Source organism: Tasmannia lanceolata, unplaced genomic scaffold, assembly GCF_043159265.1.
Source record: "Tasmannia lanceolata isolate RefF3 unplaced genomic scaffold, GAP_Taslan_0.1 ptg000008l, whole genome shotgun sequence".
Taxonomy (NCBI): domain Eukaryota; kingdom Viridiplantae; phylum Streptophyta; class Magnoliopsida; order Canellales; family Winteraceae; genus Tasmannia; species Tasmannia lanceolata.
In genome coordinates this window covers 1074736-1094596 of record NW_027518685.1, presented here as the reverse complement: position 1 = coordinate 1094596, position 19861 = coordinate 1074736, and the positions used below count along the sequence as shown (strand labels likewise).

At 38.2% G+C, this 19861-nt stretch overlaps 1 protein-coding gene across 1 annotated transcript; it reads left to right on the top strand.

The window, feature by feature from the left end:
• Positions 1-382: 382 nt before the first annotated feature.
• On the top strand, positions 383-18503 carry LOC143883855 (B3 domain-containing protein Os07g0563300-like). Its single transcript, XM_077387176.1, has 12 exons — positions 383-880; positions 6495-6576; positions 6747-6845; positions 8123-8943; positions 9178-9274; positions 10753-10927; positions 11565-11641; positions 12983-13387; positions 14197-14246; positions 14414-14527; positions 16125-16192; positions 17132-18503. Exons 1-12 carry the CDS (start codon positions 756-758, stop codon positions 17893-17895), a joined length of 2877 nt encoding a protein of 958 aa, XP_077243291.1. The 5' UTR covers positions 383-755; the 3' UTR covers positions 17896-18503.
• The last annotated feature ends 1358 nt before the right edge of the window (positions 18504-19861 follow it).

The window sequence follows — 19861 nt, the reverse complement described above, 5'->3', positions numbered from 1 at the left end:
TAGGTTATGCCCCCAAAATAATTTCCATAGGATGATACCAACCCTCTGACCTATAGAGGTTTCCATTATATGAACGTCAACTGTACAATACGGTCTTAGAAAATATAAATTAGGCATTTTGGACATGAGGCCACATGGGATGAATTAAATGAATAAGACAAAATCTGTTGAAAAGTGAGCCTATGTGGCTGTTCTCTCATCCAACAGCCAGCCCCTAGGAAATCCCTATAAATTATGTTAAAAGATACGTGCCATGTGTGTATAAGATAGAGTGAAGTGAGACGCGCGAGTAACGGTAGGAAAAATTTCAATTGAGGAAAGTGCAACCTAATTAACTTCTAAGCATGTCTAAGTCTAACTATACTCCTCCTCAAACGAGAAAAGCGTCCAAAGGAAGCAAACCAAACCTAAAAAAGTCCAAAAGGGGGTGGTGTGGAATGCGTGGACGGAGCATTACATGCCATGCAGATTTGATATGAGAAATCGACAAAAGCAGGCAAGAAAGAAAGAGAGGAGAGACAGACCAAATTCATTCATTTCGCACTCACAACGACTAAAACAAAGGCATCAACCCACGTCCTGTTTTAAAGCCTCCTTTCTTTTATTTCTCCTCCAAAACCACCAAACCCGCCCCCCCTCTTTCATGATTACAAATCCCCGCACGTTCCCCTTTTCTCTTACCCTTTCTCTCTTTCGAGATCTATTCTAGGGTTTCTTTTTTTGTTTTGTTTTCTTCTTCTTCTTCGAGAAAGGGTATGTCTTCGTCTTCTTCTTCTAAGATCTGTTTCAATCCGGACTGCAAAGTGACGAAATCGGAGTGTTGGAGGAAGGGATGGAGGCTTCGGACTGGAGAGTTTGCTGAGCTCTGCGATCTCTGCGGGTATCAGATTTTTCTCTTACTTTTTCATTTTTTTTTAAAAAAATTTGTTTCGTGATCGTGATTTGTTTTGAATCTTTTTTTGTAGTTCGTGTAATTGGAAGTGTTTTGAGGTGTTGGGATCTGTTTCTGTGAAATTTGGCTGGTTGGAGCTATGCGTAGTGTTTTTTTTTTTTTTTATGTGTAATTTTCTTTAGTGATCATTATTTCTGTAGAATTATTTTTTTTTCGGTTTATTTGAAGTTCCAGGTGTTAGTTCCTGAGGTGTGCTTGTGGATTAGGAGTCCTGAATAGGCACTTAGTTATTTCATGGTTCTTTTTATTCTGTTGCTTTGTGATTGTTGAGCCCTAACTATATGCTAGAAGTTGATGTCGTTGTAGTCAGTATATGTGTTCTTAGCTTTTATGGATTTTAACCAATTTTCGTGCTCTTGTATGAGGGACTGGTTCTCCCAAACAAACCACTTTTCGTCTCTCTTTTTTTTGGGTTCTCCTTGCATTTACTTATCTATTGATATCAGAGCGGGTTCGATCTTGTTATGACAAAAAATATGCATATGAAATCAAAATGGAAGAAAGTAGAAAAATTAGAAGCATCTGTTAGGGACTAGATAGAGATGGTTTTCATGGTGGTGGAAGATGAAACCTGGGGCAGCAAAGAGGCTTTTCCACCGTAGGTTCGGATGGCAACGAGGCTCTATATCAATTTCTTCCGGCAGATCTGTCTAAACAAAGTTTACTTAGTTGCAAGTTTCCAAATATGGTGGATCAAGAGAACTGAGTGGATGGACTTACTGCGCCAAGTTTTTTTCCTGGCTCCATCAAAATTATAAAGAAATGAAGGTTCCTCTTATCTTTATTCCAAATGGAAGGAGAACCCCTCTGGTGGTTCCAATGGAATGCAAACCCTCATAAGGCCGATCGGTTCCAATTCTCAGTGCTGCAGAGCAGGCCCTGCTATCAAATACTGACGGGGCTCGGGTTTTCCACACTATAACCAATAAAGTTTAGCTTAAAGAACGCATAGGAGACTACCTAAGAGAAGGGTTATCCATCTCCGACCAGCTCAACATGACCTCGGCCCAGAAGTGCCTAATAGATGACTTAGAAATATTGCGCAAGTCAGGGATGCCATCTGGTGGAGAATTGAGAAATTAACAATGAGGGCTCTAGAAGAGCCCTTGAAGATTCGGCACATGTCCAAGGGTAGCTTGCCCTCTACCCAACGGTCATGTTAAGCAAGTCATCTTCTGCATCAAGAAAATGAAAGATGATCAGATACATGAACTGAGGCATAAAATGCACTGAGTATTTACTATAATTTTATTACGACTTCGAAAGTGGTCGATCATCGAGATCTTATCCAGTCTGGCTGTCCATTAGAAAGCACAAAGCCAAGGAGGAATTGGAACTCTCCATATCCTTTTATTCGGGTAGAGAGAAGCAGTCGGGGCCAAGTGATAGAGAGAAGGGTCTGAAAACTTCCCATCAGTTGGCCAAATCCAAATCCTTTTGTCTGCACCATTTCTTATGATAAAGATTTAGCCCAGCTTAAACATGAAGGCACATAACCAAACCAACCTTATTTTCAAAGAAGTCCATGCGGAACTGTGCTTTCCAAACCACCTCATTTTCAAATCTCCACAATTACTTTCCAAGTATTGCTTAATTCACACTTTTGAGATTCCTAAAACCAAGCCCCCCTCCCTTTGGGCTATAAACCTCAGCCCAGCTAACTAAGTGAACTTCTTGCAATCCTTTTTATTGTTCCACAAGAAATTCCTTTGAAGCTAATTGGGTCGATTGATCACACCATGCGGCATCGAAAGAGAGACATCTAGTACAGAAGAAGATCAGTGAGAATCAAACTTGTCAGTGTTAAACTGCATCCTAAAGAAATGAGACTTCTTCCACAAAGAAAGCTGCCTCTTCACTTTTTATATGGCCGGGCCCCAAATGTTTTCGCAAGGTCGATGGACACAAATCGAAAGATCAAGATAAGAGTTACGAATAGAATCCATCCTACAACCAAGCAATCTGTCAAACCCTATGTCACAAATATCTCCAATATTTTGAAAATATAGCGTTTTTTTCACAAGATTTTGATAAAACGACAAAATCCCGAACTAATCCCGTGATTTTAAAAATATAGCGATATTTTCGTCCTTATCATAAAATATCCCGATAATATCGCAATACTATCCCGATATTTTTACGATATTTTTATTTTATATTTTTTCTTAAATTTAATATTTTTATATATTTTTTAAATAATTTAATTTAACCGTTAATTTCCCAATATAAACCCGAAAAAATTAATAAAAATTAATATATCCCGAGATTTTTCCTTGTCGAGAAATTCCCGAGAACGACATTTGTGACATGGTCAAACCTAGCGTTTTCCTCCTCACTTAGGAGGACCCAATCAATACAGATTTAGAAAAGTTTCATACTTTGGCATGATATCTCTTCACAACAATGAAGAACAATCTCAAGATTTTTTGACTTCCTCCTCTTCCGCTCAGCTATAATAGGGTGTCGCCAACGTACTGTAATTAGTTGACTCCAACCTGGGGAGCCCACGCTAAAACCCTATATGTGGCCGCCCGTCCTAGCCTTGTTAATCATCCTACTAAGTAACTCAGCCATGATTTTGAAGACCATGGGAGACATGGGGTTCCTTTCCCGGAGGCACCGGTAGTCTTGAAGAAGCCACATGGAGAACCATTGACCAAAATTGCACACCAATTTGACGACACAAAATGAGGCATCCGGGAGCGGCAACGGTCACCAAACCCTACCACCTAAACTTAGCGTTAATAAATTTGAGTTTTTGCTCAATCTAACATCAATTGACCTATGAACATCGGTCTCTGCCCACCAACCAACTAATTTCACAATCATTTTTGGTTCTTCAAGCCAAGCAAGATCAAAGTAAAACGATGGAGGTCTCCATGATCTTGATCTTGGGTCCAAAAGAATGGACAAATGGTCTAAAATATGTTTGGACTCAACATTCTTTATAACACTAGGAAACTGAGAAATCCATCGAGGGCAGATTAGAAATATGTCAAGTTTACTTTTGCTTTTATTCCTTTCCCAAGTAAATCATGCACCCGATGAAGGAAAATCCACTAAGGCATTTCTGCCCACAAACTTGGAAAATGCAAACATGCATGAGAAATCCAAAAATTACCATTTCGTTCACCAATAAAGTGAGTACCGTTGAAGTCGCCTCTGACACACCAAGGAATCTGCCATCTCCATCAAATCTAATCTTGCTCTTCCCATAAGGAACTGTGAAGGGATGCAAGATTTGGCCCATAGACTGGCTAAAAGGCCCAATGCTAATTCCCACAAGCCTCCTAAGCCACACCAAATCCGAAACGACCAATGACCTTTTCAACCAGAACAAACTGCGCCTCATCTCTAGCTACTAAAGTCCCTTCTGCTGCCCCAATCGAATCAATCGAGGAACATCTGAAGGTCAACTTACAACCCAAGTCTCTCAGAACCGCATAAGGCCTGCCAGCTTCATTTCCTGAATGCTGAAGACTGAGGGTTTATGTTGAAATAACATATCCTTGACATGGACTTTTGTCTTGCGGTTACCCAAAACCTGGGCATTCTAGCTGAGAATCTTCATGGAATAACCGCAAGCTGAAGATCCCACCCTCACTTCCTCTACTGCTGGTCTGCTGCTTCTGGGTCTACCACACACCAATTGACAACTTGAGGAGGAGCCATCATAGTTAACATTGGAATGGACTTGCGCTAGTTTTCTCACTAATTTACTAGATTTAGTACCGTTGATTGTTCTGGGATTGAGATTCGGCTGTTTGTCCCAAAATTTTGCCATCAGGAGAATGTCCTTGGCCTTCCCTTCCAGGCCAACGAAGGAGAGGCCCAATACCTTACTAGCTTCAAGGATGTTATTCTCAACCAAGTCATGAATCTCGATGGGAGCTGAGTTCCATCTGGTGGATCTGTTCCATCTAAGGAGGCAAGGGTCAACACCAACAACCCTGCACCTGACCGGGCAACACTCGACCTCTCCTCTGTCCTTGACACTTTTTCCTGATTTAAAGTTTTGAACTAGTTGCAGAATGATCCTCACTCGAGGAAAAACAATGTCATGATCGGTGGATTCGTTTATCAGTTCAAAACTTGAGGCCCTTCTACCATAATCGGTGGCCTGCCTCTACTTCACTGTGACAAGAAGTTGAGATTGTTCTCTTGCTTTTGCTTCCTTGTCATCCAAAATCCTTCTTTATTGTAATACAAAAATGATCATGTGTACCTGTAGTTAAAGATTGCTTGTATTTGTACATGAAAACCCGAATCCCAAACTAAATGGATACAAGACCCACCACCCAAGGTGGCGAAGAACAAATAGAATTGCTACCCGAACATAGCTGTCGAGGTCTGACTCCCTTGATTCTCTTTCTCAGAGAAGTTACCTCCTATAGGCATAGGAAGAGAAGACTAGCTAGGAATTGAGAATCAAGAGGCACTACCACAAAAATAGTCAGGTAGCTGTGGCTGATGGGGGAGATGTGACAAAGGCAGGGGAGCCTATCAAACAAGGCAGCTGTGCACTTTTTTCATAGAAGCTGCTGCCGCAACCTCGGTGGGGCCTAAGACACCCTTGTCAAATAGCAAATAGGGCAATGAGAGGCTTACCAAGCAATGGGATGAAGGCGGGTTTGCTATCCATCCAAATATACCACCGAAGTGCAGCATCAAGGAGATAGTGCAACTTTCTTTGTTCTCATGGTAGAGTGAGGGGCAATATCCATCCATCAATAGAGCCGGTTTCTAATGAAGATTCACTCATGCAGCATGAAGGGCGGTAAAATGTGGCTTTGCTCATGAGTTAGCTGTCAAGCAGAATAACAAGCAACGAGCGACCTTACCATACTAACAAGGGGTGAGGGCTACTATTTGTTGGAGGCTGTTTCGTTGCATAGTTTGTTTATTTTAAGCTCAGTTAACATATTTCTAGGAGCTCCAATGAGATGGTGGGTGGCTTGCTAGGGAAGGAAATGGGACAAACTTTTTGTTTTGGATCTTTGATGGTGTGTTGTCCGTTCCCTACTCTCTTGCTTTTCTGTTTTGTTTCTCTATCATGGATCTTTTTATTCTTGTATCACTCTTATTGTTAATAATATAAAAAAGAAGAATAACAAGAAGAGGTGGAAGAAGAAGCTAGGGGATTAGTTGCTGTGGATTTACTGCATAAAGGAGGTTTTCCTCCTTTTTTTGCCTTTTTCTGCTGTTACTTATTCTTGGAAATAACTTTTATTTTCTTACGTTATGTATTGAAGCTTTAGAACTTCTAGATCAATGGCTTTTTTATATTTGGGAAAGGATCCTCATAAACTTCAGGAATTCAGGAGAATAACTAATTTATGCACTCATATTCTTGTATGTAAAATGTTATGATTTTATTAGGAAGACTCTTGGTATCTGAATTTTTTTTGAATTGCCAGTAGCTGGATTTTACTTTGGGCTTCTTTTTTGGCCAATATTCTTGTTCTATTCCAGGCAGCAGTTATGTTGTCAAGGTTGGGGTGTGTCTAATTGATCTCTGCATTTCTTTTGTATGTGACCATAGTTCTGCATATGAGGACGTGAGGTATTGTGAGAATTTTCACTCAAATGCACCTGGCTGGAGGAATTGTGAATCATGTGCCAAGGTGAGAAAATTTGAAATCAACTTTCAACAAATTTTTGTTTTTCTCAAGCTATTTGCGTTGTTGCATTAGCTCTTCATCTAATCAAAGTATTACTAGGGAATAGTGCCTCCTTACCTTTCAAAATTTAATTAAAAGCTTTGGAACTTCTGATGTGAAATCTCATTCTGCAGCGTGTGCACTGTGGATGTATTGTGTCAGTCCACACGTTTGTGCTTCTGGATGCTGGAGGAATTGAGTGCATGGCATGTGCTAGGAAAAGTTTTGTTATGGTAAGGATATTTTATGATGCACATTGACTGTCTTTTTCTTCCGTGTACATGCATAGAATGTGATTCTTATTCAACTGTTGCCTTTTTAGTGCTCGTAGTGTAAAACCAGACATCGCCGTCTGTAAAAAAAAATGTCCAACCTGAGAAAAATAATGTTTTTTTCTCAGGAAACTTACAAGTATGGCTTGATAATCTGTACTGTTAAACGAGCAGGCCTCACTGTGTATGGATCATGTCCTAAAACGTTCCTCATTATATGATCCTATCCATCTGATGCATGCGCTACTTCCCATTGAATGTGGATCGCCAGCTAAATTTTCCTAATTGTCCGTTTCTACGCCCCAGTTGGATGGTTGGGACTGTTTGATGGGCATGGCCCATCAATGGTAGGGCCAAGAAAATGCACAATCTATACTAGAAAATGATGAGGCTGGGTGGTTCCGTTTGATTGCCTGAGCAAAAAATGGCATTTTGCTTGGGCTTCATGTTTTATAATTCCCCATCTATTTATAGTGTATTGAGAAGATGAGTAGAGACGATATTCCAGAAGCTATTAACAAATCAATGTAGTTGATTGACGCACATTGGCATACTTATATAGTGTTTGAATTTTTAGTGTAGTCATAGTTAAGTAGGTAGCCTTATTTAAAAAAAAAACAGTTAACTGTCTCATATTTTATATTTGATAGACTTTTAATATAAAATATGACACAGTCTCATATCTTATATTTGATTTACCAAAATTTACACAATTTTACATTTCTTAATATTGCTATATAACTGGTATCGTTGAATATTACAAAATACAGTGCAGAAAATAGGTAGGAGAAGAAGAAATTTACAGCAAAATTTCCGTGTTTACTCCCCATTTTGAAACTCTCTCTCTCTCTCTCTCTCTCTCTCTCTCTCTCTCTCTCTCTCTCTCTCTCTCTCTCACACACACACACACACACACACACACACACACACACACATTATTGCCATATTTCTTGCACCATTTTAGTGTTTTTTTCTTCCCAAGCATGTAAAATCATGATGTTGGAGATCATTTTTCAAAGCTTTTCTTAAGAATTTGTTTGCTCTACACCCTTCAAGCAGTTACTCTTTTAGCATAAATTTTCTATTCTCATGGTACAATTTTTCATCTAAATCGTCATAAGCTTTTCCATCAAATCAATTTATTTCATTGGAAATCACCTTTTTTTTTTCTTGTCCCAGACTGATTGTTTTACAATGTTTTGTTCGTCACCATAATGCTGGCTGGTTGTTGTTTTCAGGCATCAAACCAAAAATGGCCATCTTCTTTATTCCTTCCAGTGCCTCTACCTGAGAGGCTGAAAGACATCTCTGTCAAAAGTTGGAGTCAGATTACTGGATCAAATCCGGTTCCTGGACAGTGGCGACAGTCCTCCAATTTATGGAATAGTTCTACTGCTCATTCTGAACTGTATCCACGGATGCCTTACGAAATTGACAAACCAATTAGCATTGACAGACTAATTTCTGGTGAACGCCCATCTGCCTCTTCCCAGGAGGGGAAGAGAAGTGAAGATCCAGCACCTTCTGGAAGCCTAAAGTTTGCTAATGGGAATATTGGTATTGATGCCATAACTACTTTAAGTACATTTCATAGAGAAGGGAATGGAGATGTCAAGCAAAATTCAGCCAACCTCACCGGTGAAAATGATTCTTCTGATATTAGAAAATCAGCGGCTGCTGAGCCTGGTTTGAACAACTCTGTCCCTGGTATTAACTTTGAGACACATTTGAGTCCGGGTTTACATATTTCACGGAAGCAATCTACTCCAAAGGATGATTCTTCATATCCACTCTTTGGCCCCGCCACATCCTTTACATCGCTGAATGAGACCAAAGATAAATTGAGGGTTTCTGGAGCTCTGGCAAAGCAACAAATGCCTCTACCTCCTTTGGCAAAGCAATTCTTTGCTAACCCTAACAATGGAACAGACTCTTCCGGAGAATTTCAAACTCAAATTCGCAATGGAAGACCACGAGGGGAGGCTCGGGGTCGAAATCAGTTACTCCCTCGGTACTGGCCAAGAATCACTGATCAAGAGCTACAGCAAATATCTGGAGAGTATCCGTATATATTGCTATTTATTTAATCTTTTGATATTATGGAATTTAAATACAAAATGATCTTATAATAATAATCATAATCAAAGTAAGAAAGATTTTTGTGGTTCTGAACTCAGTTTCTTGTATTTAATTGTTTTTATGTGATATGCTTCGAACTGATTTATTTTTCTGTTTGTAGTAATAGTTCATCAGTTATCACATATTTATAATATAAGCCTTGACCATATCTAAGCTCGAATTCTGTCATCACTCCTTTATTTGAGAAAATGCTGAGTGCAAGTGATGCAGGCCGGATAGGTCGTTTGGTACTGCCCAAGAAATGTGCAGAGGTGAGCCTTATGGTTTGAACTTCAGATTTGCCGAAAGTAGATCTTATTTATTGTTGGACACTTGGACTTTTCGGTCAAGTGGTGTGAGTTCTGTTAAATTTGGTATTTTGTTTATTATAGAAGGCATTGCATTGAACTATATCAGATGGTGTTTTCGCAGAGTATCAAGTGTGCATTCTGACACTCAATAGGTGTTGTGACCTCATTAGCCATGCTTTTCTATGTCTGATTCTCTCTTCTTTTTTTATTTTGTCGCTCCTATTATTGTTCATTCAAATGTCAGATGCTTCTGTAATATATGATCTACTGCTTAAGCCACAAATTTTAATCACCGAATGTCCTAAGATGCCCTTGGATGTAGTGCCATCATTGTAGATTAACCGTTAATTTTTGTACCCTTTCAATTCCATGTTTTTATAGTCCCTATTTAAGATTTTTGACAGTATATGCGTATTTTGATCATTTTCAGTGGGGAAAAGGGTATTTTGGTTATTTTTGATGAAACAAGGATATTTTGGTCATTTGCTAAGAGGTTAGGGTAGTTTGGTCATTTTCTATGAGTTATGGGCATTTTTGCCATTTACTATGAAATAGGGGTATTCTAGGATTTTTTTTCTTTATATGATTATTTTAAAAATTTTCTTATTTTTATTTTTTGTCATTTTTTCTCAAACTTAACGTGGATACGCAAACTTTGTGTAAGGGTATTTTGATCATTTCCATGGTGTGTGGGGATGCGTGGGTGGGTGGGTGTGTATGTGTGTGTGTGTGGGGGGGGGGGGGGAAGGAAGGGAGGGAGGAGCTAGTCATTTTTCTATCAGATGAGGGTATTTTGGTTATTTTCTAAAATAGGCATATTTTGGTTATTTTTTATGACATAGGAGCTATTTTGGCTATTTTTATGAGATGAGGGTATTTTGGTTAGTTCTTATGAAATATGGCTGTTTTAGGATTTGTTTTAAGATTTTTAATTTTTTAATTTTTACCCCGGGTAAGTGAAATTTCACTCTCATCCAGAGTTTCAGATGCCCTCATTTCGTCGTTAAGGTCATAAGTTAGGATTGTTCTATTGGAGACCGTTCAACAAATGCTAAATAAGCACTTGTTCTGGAATAAGTTCTGCTCACGGAAAATTATCCAGCAATCAAGCAGGCCCCTAGTCCTTAAACTTAAGATCTTTTGTATAGATTGGGAGCTAGAATCACATAAAATCTAAATAAAATGAATCACATAAATCTCTAAATAACATGGGTCTATAACCAGTCCTGGTGGTAAGGCTGTTTACTCGTCATGCCTCAGTCTTGCATGAGATCTCTTTGGGGAGTGTCACCCAGCTTTGTATGTTTTTTAGTTGTACTCTTCTATATAAAAACATACTTGTCTATATGCAGAAGTGATAGGAGATTCCTATGATGATAAGTTTTATTTTAGAATTCAGAAGAAGTGATTGTAGTGATGTGTATATCCTTCTTGTATAGGCCTACTTCCCTACAATTTCACAGCCCGAAGGGCTACCTTTAAGAGTTCAGGATGCAAGAGGCAAGGAATGGGTATTTCAATTTCGTTTTTGGCCCAACAATAACAGCAGGATGTATGTTTTAGAGGGTGTTACACCTTGCATTCAGTCAATGCAGTTGCAAGCTGGTGACACAGGTAATATTCCAGCTTCCTTAGGAAGTGTTATTATTTATTTTATACTTCTTTTAAGTTGATGAGATTATTTACTTTGTAACTGGTATAGGGTTGCTTATTTACCCATTCTTCAGTTCATTTGGTGGGTAGTTTTTATAATTATATTTTTATTTTTAATGATTCATTTGGTGGGTAGTATAGATGGATCATGGTTTAGAGTGGTATCTTTCATAATGGACTCTTTTCCATATCATCCCTGTTTAGACAAATCAACTTCTGCATTGATTATGTTTGACCCGTCTTTCCACTCGGAATCTTCTTGTAGACATGTTTTTACTGTAGTTAAGTCCTCTCTTTCTCATCCTTTTTTTTATTAACAATTTCTTCATTTTAAAAAAAAGAAAAAAGATTCGACTCTTTTTCTTCTAGAATCATCTACATGGAACAACCATGACTATAGATGAGTGCTGATAATAAAATTTTCTTTGTCAATTAGGTGAACCCAAAAACGTAACCCTGACCTGAATTGATTGTTATTTTCCTTTATTGTTTTTTCTAGTGTTTTTTTGCTGCCCGTTATCATGCACGTGGTTGCTATGTATGAATGCATTATGGATTTCTCTTTAATTGGGACTCAGAGTTAGCTGTGTTTCTTCAGTAACGTTTAGTCGGATAGATCCGGAGGGAAAGTTGGTCATGGGATTCAGAAAGGCTTCAAGCATTTCATCTGAACAGGTGAGTATTGTCTCATTTTATCTGTTAAAAAACTTGCAGTTATGGAGTATGGATATGAGGAGAATTACTGTGACGTATTCGCTGCGTTTCTTAGTCAAAATTACATACTCGCATTTGATGTGGATTGTTAGCCATTATTTTAGATATTTCTTGCTAGTTTAATTTTCTATAGCACAACTCAATTACCTAAAGGCTAAAGTACATGCTTATTTGGAAACAGAATAGCAGACACAGTGCATGGAATCTTGGGTATTATAAAGAGAACTTCGGAAAATCTACATTTGAATGCTTTGAAACATGAGTTGTACCACTGTGATACCTATGTATTATGGGAAATGGGACTTTTCATGATATTTTGCTACTAATTGATCTTTATTTTCTGCAAACATGGATTTGTTTCATATCTTTTCGACTTAAAATATAAACTTACAGTTGAATATGCATCAACTGCGTATGGAAGCATCTAATATGCTCCAAATCTGCAGTGGAATACCCGTATGGCCTGTGCTAGGGAAGCTATTTAGCTTGATATGGTATTTCTTTATGAAGGAGTGTCATATTCAAGCGAACAGAAAAATAATGATTAGGCAAATGATTATATATGTCTATCACTAATTAGTGAAGCTATTTTCTTGTGATTTGACATTGCAAGAACAAAATCACGCTCTGTAGGATTTGAACCTACGACATCAAGTTTTGGAGACCCATGTTCTACCGAGCCCCACCCCAGCAGTAATGGTGTGATACAGTTCACTCAATGATTGCCTTTGGGTCCCGAACTCCATATGGGGAAGGAACATTGTTGTTTGCAATTTAATGTAAGAAGTATTTAATTATTGAAAAAAGAAATAAAAGTGTATCATTAATAAAAGAAAGAAAAAGTGTATACTAAATGAACTGATGTTATGAGTGGCTTACGTGCTTCCATTGCACATAAATTGTTCACCGAGACTGTACTTATACTGCTCAGCACAGTCTTGACTCTTGAAGGACCTAAATTAGTATTAACCCTAAAGACACGGTTTACATCATAATCTAAACCATAAGTTTGACATACTGCTAAACTTAAAGTTTATTAGCATACTATCAAATCGGTCTACTATTTCTGCCACTTAAACTCTTTTTGTGGCAGTAGAGGTAACACCCTCATTGGCTTGCATGCTTAGCATCTAGTTTGTTCTGGGTGGCCCCTTTTTGCATTGTTGCGTATTGCCGTCAAGGCTTAACTGTTGGGATGCAATACTTCTGCGGTTTATGCATTTTTTAAAAATGAGAACAACTTATTGTTGAGTGATTTTTATAGTTTGGTTGTTTTATTGAATTTCTCATTTCATTTTACAGGACATCCATGCCCATAAAACTGGGAATGATTTATCTACAAGTGGAGAGTTTAAACCTAGTGAAGCTGCTTCAACTCCCCCTATTCGTTCTTATAAGGGTGGTACGGAATCAACTAGTCATTCATCAAAGAACCAGGTTCATCCAACGGATCAAATTCATACTTGGTCTAAATTTGATAAGACTGGATGTATTCCAAAAGAAGGGGCTGGATCAAAGACTTCCCCACTTCCTACTAAAAGAAAAGGCAGCACCCTTGGTTCCAAGAGTAAACGCCTACGGATTGATAATGAGGATTCCTTAGAGCTCAAGCTGACATGGGAAGAAGCTCAAGCTCTGCTCCGCCCTCCTCCTAACCATGTTCCTACTATTGTGGTGATTGAAGGCCATGAATTTGAAGAATATGAGGTATGGAAAGTTAATACATTATTGTTAGAATCAAAATATTTTGAAGGATAAACTTGCCTGTCTTTCAATGTTTTACTTTTTCCCCCTGTTGTAGCCCTCATGACAAACATTTCTAGTTCTTTGTGTATGTAGAAAGTTTTTGTCCAGATGTACTTGTTTACTGGATAAATTTTGCTTTAGTTTGGAGCACATCTTGAAACCAAAAGAAAATGAAAGTAATGATAACTCCAATAACTGGCTGAAATCCTTTTAAAAAATAACTACATATTGTATCTTTACATACTATAGAAATTCTTCTTGGTGTATGCAGTGAAAAATAATTGTGTTAATTAAAAGATCAAAGAATGTTTCGAACATATTCTTGATTCGTCATAACTTATGGCTATTGGGTGTTATTGTTGATTGCTCGTATTCTCATGCCATTTTTAGTCCGCAATGAGTCATCAAATCTTGCAACCAAGACCATTTAAATCAGCGAATGGGGTTGAAGAACCCTGTTAGTTTTTGATAGCCTATATTTATGGAGGTTGTTGTGGCATGTTCGGGAATAAGGGCATGCCAGAACTCATTTCATAACCTGTCACGATCACTCATCTGCTGTAAAGTTCCAATGCCATGTTAGTTGCTTAGTGAGTTCAGATATTATCTAATCAACCTTGACATTGCTATTTCAAAAATAAATTTTTTATTCTATTTATTAGAATTTTATTTTCTAAGTATGCTTAGTCAAGTGAGGAAATCCCTTATGCCTGCTACAACATAGTAGATGGTACCGTCTTATGTACTACCAATGTGACTATCTTTTACAGGAAGCACCAGTTTTGGGGAAACCCACCATTTTCATGACGGACCATGCAGGGTAATCTCTTAAGTTTGAGATCTCAGGTTTCTTCTTTCATGCCATGTGTTTATTGATTTTCCAATGTAAAAATGTAAATGCATTTAAATATTTATTTAATCACTAAGTGTAATACTCCCGCAAACAGCGATATATACTCATGCCAACATTGTGTTTGTCACTGTCAGTGAAAGGAGTCAATGGGCTCAGTGTGAGGACTGTTTTAAGTGGCGCAAACTGCCTGTGGATGCTCTTCTGCCCTTGAGATGGACCTGTTCGGATAACTCTGGGGACCCCAAAAGGTGAAATGACCCGCACTCTAGCATTAAAATTCGACTTGAGACCACAATGTATTTACCTTTCTAGGATTTGAAATCCAGATTCATTACCTTTTTTTTTTTGAATGGTGAAATACATATTCATTGTTGAACTATATACAAGACACCTAAAGAAATTTTGAAGCTTATTGGACATTCTTGTTGGGTGTTAGCATGTCAATCCTTTTTATTTTCTTAAGGGCCAATCAGTCTGTTTATATTCTTTCATATTGTTTTGTAATTAAGGAGTCGTTCAGTCTTTTAGTCATGTATATATGCAATCCTTTTTGGGAGATTTAGCCTAAATTTCTAATTAATGAGATTAAGAGAGTTCCATCACCATTTTTTTCCTAATGTTAACATTGGACTTATGATACTGTTATTAAGGAAAAACCTTGGTTTAGCGCTTTTTTTTCATAATTCTTGTGTTTCTTTCCAGTGTTATATAATAGTTATAGGGAATGGTTGCCGTTTCTGATGTTGGCACACGTCCCTGTCTAAGCTGTTGAAATTAAGAGAGTTCCACCGCCATTTTGTTCCTAACGTTAACATTGGACTCATTATACTGTTATTAAGGAAAAACCTTGGTTTAGCTCTTTTTTTTCATATTTCTTGTGTTTCTTTCCAGTGTTATATAATAGTTATAGGGACATCTCAACATTTTGTGTTTAACGGTTGCCGTTTCTGATGTTGGCACATGTCTCTGTCTAAGCTATGGTATCTGAAGTCTTATGCTTGTCATTTGTATAGATATATCTTGCAATACGAGAAAGCTTGACTTGATCCACAATTTTGGAGAGTGGATACCAACCTGAATCTAGATTTCAGAGGCAATTGCTCCAAATTTTAAAAAGAGAGACAAGAAAAAAAAAACAGTTCAGAGTTGGCCTTTGGCTTTCTTGGAACAAGGAGCCGACTGTCACAGTTTGGATTTGGATTCCTAGTCTTATTCTTGTAGTGGTGGATTGTAGATTGTAGCTTGTTATCCACTCTCCAAAATTATTCTTGCCTTTTATGGAACTGTAAAACACGACCAGTGTCTCAAACATTGGGTAGATTGTAGCTTGTTATCATTTTGAAGGAGGTATATATTTGCCATTGCAGGAAGGTACATGCACTTATTGGTCTTCCTCCATCACTTTTGTAATCCAAGATACAGTTCGAAAATTTTTCGTGAATTAGATATTGAAGGCCATGTAAATTGGCTTTTCGAATTAACGTTTCTGTCTCTCTTGGGAATTTTACATTGTCCTGCCCATTTAGCTTTATTCTCAATGGTTTGCCTCTAATTAAAAATCAATTAATCTTGTACTGCATCATTTTGACTCATTAGTTTGTGCAGGGTTTCTTGACATCTTGTAATTGAGGATCTTTCATTTACTATTTTTTTTTCTTTCATTTACTAAATGTGCAGGGTTTCTTTCATTTACTATTAGTAGCATTTGCATGAGTTTTAAAGTACACTCTTTTTATTTAATCTGAAATGTATATAATCACTGTTAACAATGTTCTGCACAGAATCAATGTATCAGGCAGCAATTGGAGTTTTAATTATGTCTTTCCATCTCTATTATGTTTTCAGTTCTTCGTGTTCATCGGCGCAGGAAATAACAGCAGAACAGCTTCAAAATCTACTATCCCCTAATACTGGTATGAAACAACTTGAATCGCCACTGAAACCATATTTTGTTTATGTTGCTTGTTTGTGATGCGCGGAGAACATGAAGAAATATATGTTTTTGAAAAAGAACATAGTCTGATAGTGAATGCATTTGGTAATTCATTCATCAAGTGACACAATTTCTGAACAACTTGATTGGCAAAGTTATGCATGCTTAGCAAGTTAGCAATAGCAACTTGCCCTCGTGCATGAGAAAACTTTTTGTGAATTAGATGGTAGAAAACTTTTGTGAATTAGATGGTAGAAAACTTTTTGTGAATTATATGGGAGAAAACTTATCCCTCGAAATGGTGAGTATACCTTTTAGAGTCTATAATATAAATGTAAAGCCTCCACATTTTAACGGTACCTTCTCCATTCATAGCTAAGTAAAAGAATGGAGAAAGTAGAAACTGAATGGTTGGACGAATTGCCAAGTAAAGGTGCATATGTGAACCTTATTGACACCTCATGAGACTAGAATCATCAATTTTCTAATGGAACAAGGCTTTATTGCACAGTTCGTTTCAAAACAACCCTACCTATTTAACGGGTGGGACTTTTCCATCCTTGACCGTGTGGTTCTAAAATTGTAACATAGAAAACATGACTCGACAAGAGAACCTTTACCAGCTATACATATATGCATATCTATTATCAAGTATGCCAATGCTCTAATTTGTGAAATCTATAAAGTTATAATGTCTACTTTGTTATATTTTTTTAATCTGAAACAATAACTGAGATATTATACATGGAAAAAAGAAGAGTTTCATTGGGGCTGATATTGCCCTCACATAAAGATCATCCCCATGGCACTACCCTTGAATATTTTGCCCTCAATCTCATTGGCACAACGAAGGATATGAGAAAAGGTAATCCCCTCCTACACAAATTTAAAATCCTTTGTCATGATGACATTGTGGCAGCTTCTTCGAAGAGAATAAAGATCAAAAAAGAAAAGGGCATCGTTGACCCATCGGAAGGTCTTGACACACTCGCCAACCTTGCAATTCTTGGTGAGGGTGAGCCCCTTTCTCCTTCAACTCAAACGACAACAAAGCATCCTCGCCACCGGCCTGGTTGCACGTGCATTGTTTGTATACAGCCCCCGAGTGGCAAAGGCCCCAAACACAAGCAGACGTGCACATGCAATGTTTGCCTGACTGTCAAGCGCCGCTTCCGCACTCTCATGTTGCGGCGTGAGAAGCGCCAGTCGGAAAAGGAGGCCGAGTCTGCACGGAAGAATCAGCAGCCCCAATCACCAGAGAAGCTGGGGCAAGAAGAAGAAAAGCTGGAGAATAATGAGAGTAATGGCATTCTGAGCGAGAAAATGGTGTCCGTGGAGGGGGTCGATGAAGAGTTCATCAGGAAGAAATCGTCTTCTCCTTTCAAAGGCAACATTGATCTAAACATCCAGCCGGAAAGGGAGGAAGAACCATCGCCAGTAGCAGATTCCGGCAGCATGTTGATGAAGATCCAAGAGGCCACGGAACAGTATCTCAAGCAGCAGGGTTTTGCGAATCAGACCGGCAACAGAGAGTCAGTCATTAATCAGGTAGAGCCAGTTGGCAGCACTGGAGTGGAAGATCACAACGGCGGACCCCATGATGGAAGTTGTATGGATGCTGACATGGACCACAATGTCACTGTACCGCTTTCCATGTCAGCCTCCACATCAGCAACTGGCTAGACCTTGGTCCTATCCAATATACATTCCATGTCAGCATAACTGTCTTCTTGGGGCCCTATGGCGTCCACCATCCGGTCTGCATGGGCACCTTCTCAGCTTTCTTTGCCAGTTGGGCAAATGCGGCTTCCCCTTGTATATAAAAGCAAAGCGGCAGGAGTTCAGAGAATGGTTGGAGAGCAAGTACTTTGTGCTGGTTTTCTCTCTTCTGAGTCTCTCAGTTCCAAGAGAGATTAGGCAGGGATTGAAGCTATATTTTTTGGACGCTGATATAACTGCCTTCTTTAGTATATTACCTATGTTTTGGTACCAGTAGAAGGCTAAGGTATTCCAGTGAATTTAAGTGTATGATATTACAAGGAAACGCAACAGCAGCAAGGAAAAAAGAATTGAAAAGGGTGTGGGAATGAGTAGGATCTGTATTTCGTAAGGTCTGATAAATCAACTTGTATTCTGGTTTTGATGGGGAATGAGTGAGTTTATAGTGCATACAGTGAACATTTGGTGTATGTGCTCATCATCTCTTATTTTGCACTGGTAGAGAAATGTGGGATCCCACTGCTTGCTTGTTGTGCCTGTCATGATTATATTATGATGATTGAGTGTTTACATTTCCATGATCCCACTCCTTGCTTGTTGTACCTCAGAATACTATACCCCTAATTGGCATCCAATTTCTTGAGTTTGGGAAATTTAGGGTCTGTTCTTAGGCATTGCATATCATTCTGACCTAAAGAAACTGGTGAAAAGAGTAGAATCAGAATCTACAGAAACAACCAACTCCGATTCCTTTTTTCTTTCTTCATTCTCCCCAGCGGAAAATCTGCAGAAAATGAAAAGCACAGCCCCCAGCTGCTAATCTAGTTACAATGTAATTTAGTATCCAATTGGGCTGTAGATTAATTGGCACCCATTGATCATATTCTAATTAAATCAGCTTATTTTGAGGGCATTTAGGTAAAATTAAAATCAAAGTCACTGATGTGTTAAATGCTCTTTCTTTGAAACAAATTCTCCAAAGCATCTTCGCCTTTTGTTTATAAACTACAGCGATGATCATGTGACATGGCTTGCTCTCCTTATTCATCCTCGACCACTAGCCTATATATGGCTCACTTCTGGCAGATTTTGTCTTATTTATTTAATTGGTGGCTGTTCTCTCGTGCAAGAGTCAGTAGTAAAATCGTCTAACAATTTCACTTCCAGTAATAGAAACAGGCCGCCCGACATTTGATACCATAGTTTTGCTCCATACTTCACAATGAAAGATTATGTTAGATCTGGGTCTTATGTTTCTCTTCTGTACTTCAATAATAAATTCTTCGTTGTCATCATTCATAAAAGAAAAGAGAACTGCTCCTGTTTGAAAACCCTTTTTCTTTTCCCAACTTTGGCTACTCCTCTTTGGGCTGTTTGAAACCAAAAAGGCGAAAAATCTCCCTATAAAGAGAACTTACCCAAGATTATCAGATTGTAAAATAAAATGGCTCCAGAAAAATAAATTGATTGAATTTAATTTGACTTAATTTTCATTAAGGTTGCAAGTGAAAACCCAGGCTTTCAATGGTTCCCACTAACAAAATACCAAGAAAGTCGTGGAAAATTTCTGGAACAAATGCTTTCTTGAATATTTTCTATAAAAGAAACTTTGCTAAAAGTCCAGGAAAAGACGGGGTTTGCAAAGCCAACCTAAGTAGAAGTAAAATGACATCATTTTCCAAGTAAAAACAAAGGAATCCAGTTTACTTTCCCTTCTAATTTGGGAGGAAATTCGAAAGTAGATTATTTGGAAAATAACTTGCAGACAAGAAAAGTAGAATGGACCATGCATGGCAACAAAATGTCCCTGAGAAAGGGAAAATGATGCCATTATACTTCCCTTTCCATTCAGGATTGGAATCAAACATTCTCAATAAAGGGAAAGACATACATCCTGCTACAATGCCCATATACCCATGGGACCAAAAGC